At 46.1% G+C, this 3,662-nt stretch overlaps 1 protein-coding gene across 1 annotated transcript in view; it reads right to left on the bottom strand.

The window, feature by feature from the left end:
• Positions 1 to 2,008, bottom strand: part of Marco (macrophage receptor with collagenous structure) — a 33,581-nt gene extending 31,573 nt beyond the window's left edge. The window contains exon 1 of the mRNA XM_031380758.1: positions 1,653 to 2,008. Coding sequence (XP_031236618.1) covers positions 1,653 to 1,761 — 109 coding nt within the window. The 5' untranslated portion in view covers positions 1,762 to 2,008. The remainder of the gene's footprint in view (positions 1 to 1,652) is intronic.
• Positions 2,009 to 3,662: the final 1,654 nt, after the last annotated feature.

A 3,662-nucleotide genomic window follows, 5' to 3' on the forward strand; every position in this document is an offset into this window, starting at 1 on the left:
CTTTCATCCTGTCAACATTAGAAGGGACATAACCTCTCACCTGAGGCTTCACCCCAGGTTACATCCATGATGTCCTGTGAAATTTTCAGCCTTAGCCAGTGATACCTTGTTTAGAGAGGTCAGTCGAGGCAGGGCTTACCCTCCCTGCCCCTGAATGTGTCTTCCTGGAGACCAACAATCCTGTTTATCAAGTGTCCTTTCTCTGCACCCAGTGTGGTGTCTGAATATCTTCAGTCAGTTGGATTTTCTAGAACAGTGTATCTTTAAAGATCCAGGGGGTGAGGGTATATAATTGATCAGTGAACTGTTTGCCTAGTAAGCCTGAGGAGCTGAGTTTGATCTCCAGAACTCATGTAAAAAAAAGCCAGGCATAGAGGTGGCAGCCATGTCTTTCAAGTTAACAGCACTATCAGAGGACCTGAATTTGGATCCCAGCACCCACATCGGATGGCGCACGCCCCCCTTTAACCCCAGCTGATCACTGTGAAAGGTGATTCCCATAGATTGTTCTAGAATGGGAAATCAGAGCTCTCCCATGGCAAACAAGTTTACCCTTGACTTTAAATGCTACAAATTCCCCAAGATGCAAAAGATACATCACCTATACAACACTAAGAAACTAAGAAACAGTGTTTAGAGGGCCAGTGAAATAGCTCAGTGGGTAAAAGCACTTACCACCAAGCCTGACCAGTTGAGAATTCTACCCCAGAATTTCACAGGGTAGAAGCAGAGGGCTGACTCCTAAAGTTGTTCTGCCTTCTACTCATGCACCGACACAGACACACAGACACACAGATACACACACACACACACACACACACACACACACTTGTAATTAATTTTTTAAATATTTGAAGGTTGTGTTCCATATGAGCCAGACTGATAAAGAAGCCAGAGAAGCTAGAGCATATCTTAGCTGACAGGAGACGAAGAGCGTGCTCTCAGGTCAACACATAGTAAAGGGCTTCTATCTAAATATATGGACAGGGCTGGAGAGATGGCTCAGGGGTTAAAGGCTAGGCTCACAACCAAAAATAAATATATGGTCAGCTTTGGTTTCAGTGCTGTGGACTTTCCTTTTGAAACAGAACTGTACAGAGCCCAGGTGAGCCCCAACGTTGCCAGACAGCCAAAGATGGCTTGGAGCTCCTTATCCATCCTCCCCTCCCTCCCCGGAGCTGAGATCACAGGCATGTGTCACCTGTTAATCTCCACTGCAGACAGAACTCAGGGCTTCCGTCATGCTCCACAAGCCCTCTACTGTGTGAGCTGGCTCTCAGACCTTCAGGGACTTCTTCACAATGTTTGCTTTGTATTTTCATCTCAACATACACCACATTGTGTCCTCATAAGATGTCCATGAATGAAGGGACATTCATTCCTTACCAAGCATTGACATGAGGCAATAGAGAGCATTTAAATAAGATGTTTAAAAAGGACCAGACTTTAAGCAAAAATTGACTTCACAACAAGAGCACAGCATCTATGGTCAGCTTTCCAGAAAGTCTAGATGGACAGAGTCTAGCTAGTGGGAGTCAGGTGGGAAATCCACCAGGGTACAAGCCTATCCCTCCTTCGCTCCTGTCTCTTCTTGCTTCCCACCAACAGACTAAGTTTCTGTGCAGTTGCGTTCCGAGAGAGTCATACTTTACCATTGACTTCGAAGGTCTCCATCACAGGGAACATGGCTTGGTCAAAGTCGGCTCTGTCTTCTGTGCTGCCCAAGAAGGCTTCCTCCTTGAGGGATTCTTTACTTCCCATTGCCAAGCTTTATAGGTGGCCAAAGCCCTGCGGCCAGCAGAAATGCTCCCCCAGGAGGAAGCAGGGCTCCCATTTAACTGCGGCAGCTAGCTGGAGATGCACACAACTTCCCTTTGGCAGTGATTCTTCAATTTGCACAATGTTTCCTGACTCTGGGGACCAGGCTACTCCTTGGTGTAGAGTTGATTTTTGCTTAAAAGTCAAGCTGTTCACATGAGGAGCTGTTGTGTGGGGAAGCTGCCTGTTAAGGGGAATTGAAATTTGGGAAAGACCCTCTGTGTCCCAGGCCCCTAGGTGACACTGAAATGGACATTTGTCTTCCTTCTTTACGCCTTCCCAATCCCTGCATCCATCCAGATCTGGCTAGCTATCCCAGGACTTCACCATCCCACACAAAAATCTTCCTCTGACCCACTTCAGGCTGAGTTCATCTATAGACTTAGTTGGGCCCTGGATCAGCTTCTGGAACATGGCTTGGAAGCCCAGCTCCGACCCACACAGACCAAATCCAAGCCTATAGTTTAATAAGGTCCCTTTGTGATTTACAGCATATTGAATTTAGGAAGTAGGTTGGAAAGAGCAAAGTGCTCGTTGGGCAAGCATAAGGACATGGGTTCAGATCTCCAGATCCTACTGACAAACAAAATGACAACAACGAAAATCAGATGCGGTTGCAACGACTGTCACTGCAGAAATGGTGGGACAGGGACATGTCTCCCTGGTCATCCGTCTAGTCAATCAGTGAGGCCCAGGTCAAATGAGAGAGAGAAAGAAGACAATGACAACGACGATGATGACGATGACGACGACGATGACGACGACGACAACGACGACAAAGAAGAAGAAGAAGAAGAAGAAGAAGAAGAAGAAGAAGAAGAAGAAGAAGAAGAAGAAGAAGAAGAAGAAGTGTGTGAGAGAGAAGAGTGACAGAGAGACAAAGAAAGACAGAGAAAGACTGAGAGACAGAGGAAGAGAGAGACAGAGACAGGCAGACAGACAGAAAGAGGCAGAGGCAGAGAGAGAGAAAAAGAGAGAGAGAGAGAGAGAGAGAGAGAGAGAGAGAGAGAGAGAGAGAGAGAGAGAACTCTTACTTTAAGCAGTATGATGGAAGGTCAGAGAGATGGCTCAGAAGGCCCTTGTAGCCAAACCTGGCAATTTGAATTTGATTTCCATGATCCACGTGGTAAGAAGAGAAAACTGACTCCCACAATTATCCTCTAACCTCCATATAAATGTATGCACACCATCACACACATGTGCACATACATATACAGCATACACATAATTAAAATTAAAACACTTTCACAATCACTCTGGAGGTGCCTTTTTGCAGCATACCACTAAGCTTTCCAAACAACACTTGGGTGTGTGTATGCACATGTATGTGTGTGTACACCCATGGCCACGTACATATGTGTACATGTGTACCTGTGTACTCTGTGTGCCCATGTATGCATCCATATCTGTATGTGTGTGTGTGTCTGTGTGTGTGTACATGCATGTTCACTGCAGCCCAGTGAGACCTAAGCTCATTCTTGTCCCTGTTGAACCTGTGGGAGGTCATGATGATGAAGATGCAGATAGAGGGGTACAAATTTGCTGCAACTCATATCTGGTCCTCATGGCAGCTGTGTATGTGATGGTAGAACACTCACTCAAGCTGTGCTTACCTCCCCCTTACACATTTGCATAACAAGGGAGACACTGATAACCCTTGTATTACTGATATGATCACATGAGCTCAGAGCTGGGCAGTAAGGAGGTTCTCTTGCTGTTAGAAACAGCTGATCTGCTGAAGATGTTGGCTACTTTGCTCAGCATATCTTGTTCTTCACTGCTTTGCAAGTATCAGGACCTAAGTTCAACCCCCAGACCTCATATAAAAAGGGTGGGTGGCGTGG

This window comes from Mastomys coucha, unplaced genomic scaffold, assembly GCF_008632895.1.
Source record: "Mastomys coucha isolate ucsf_1 unplaced genomic scaffold, UCSF_Mcou_1 pScaffold1, whole genome shotgun sequence".
NCBI lineage: Eukaryota > Metazoa > Chordata > Mammalia > Rodentia > Muridae > Mastomys > Mastomys coucha.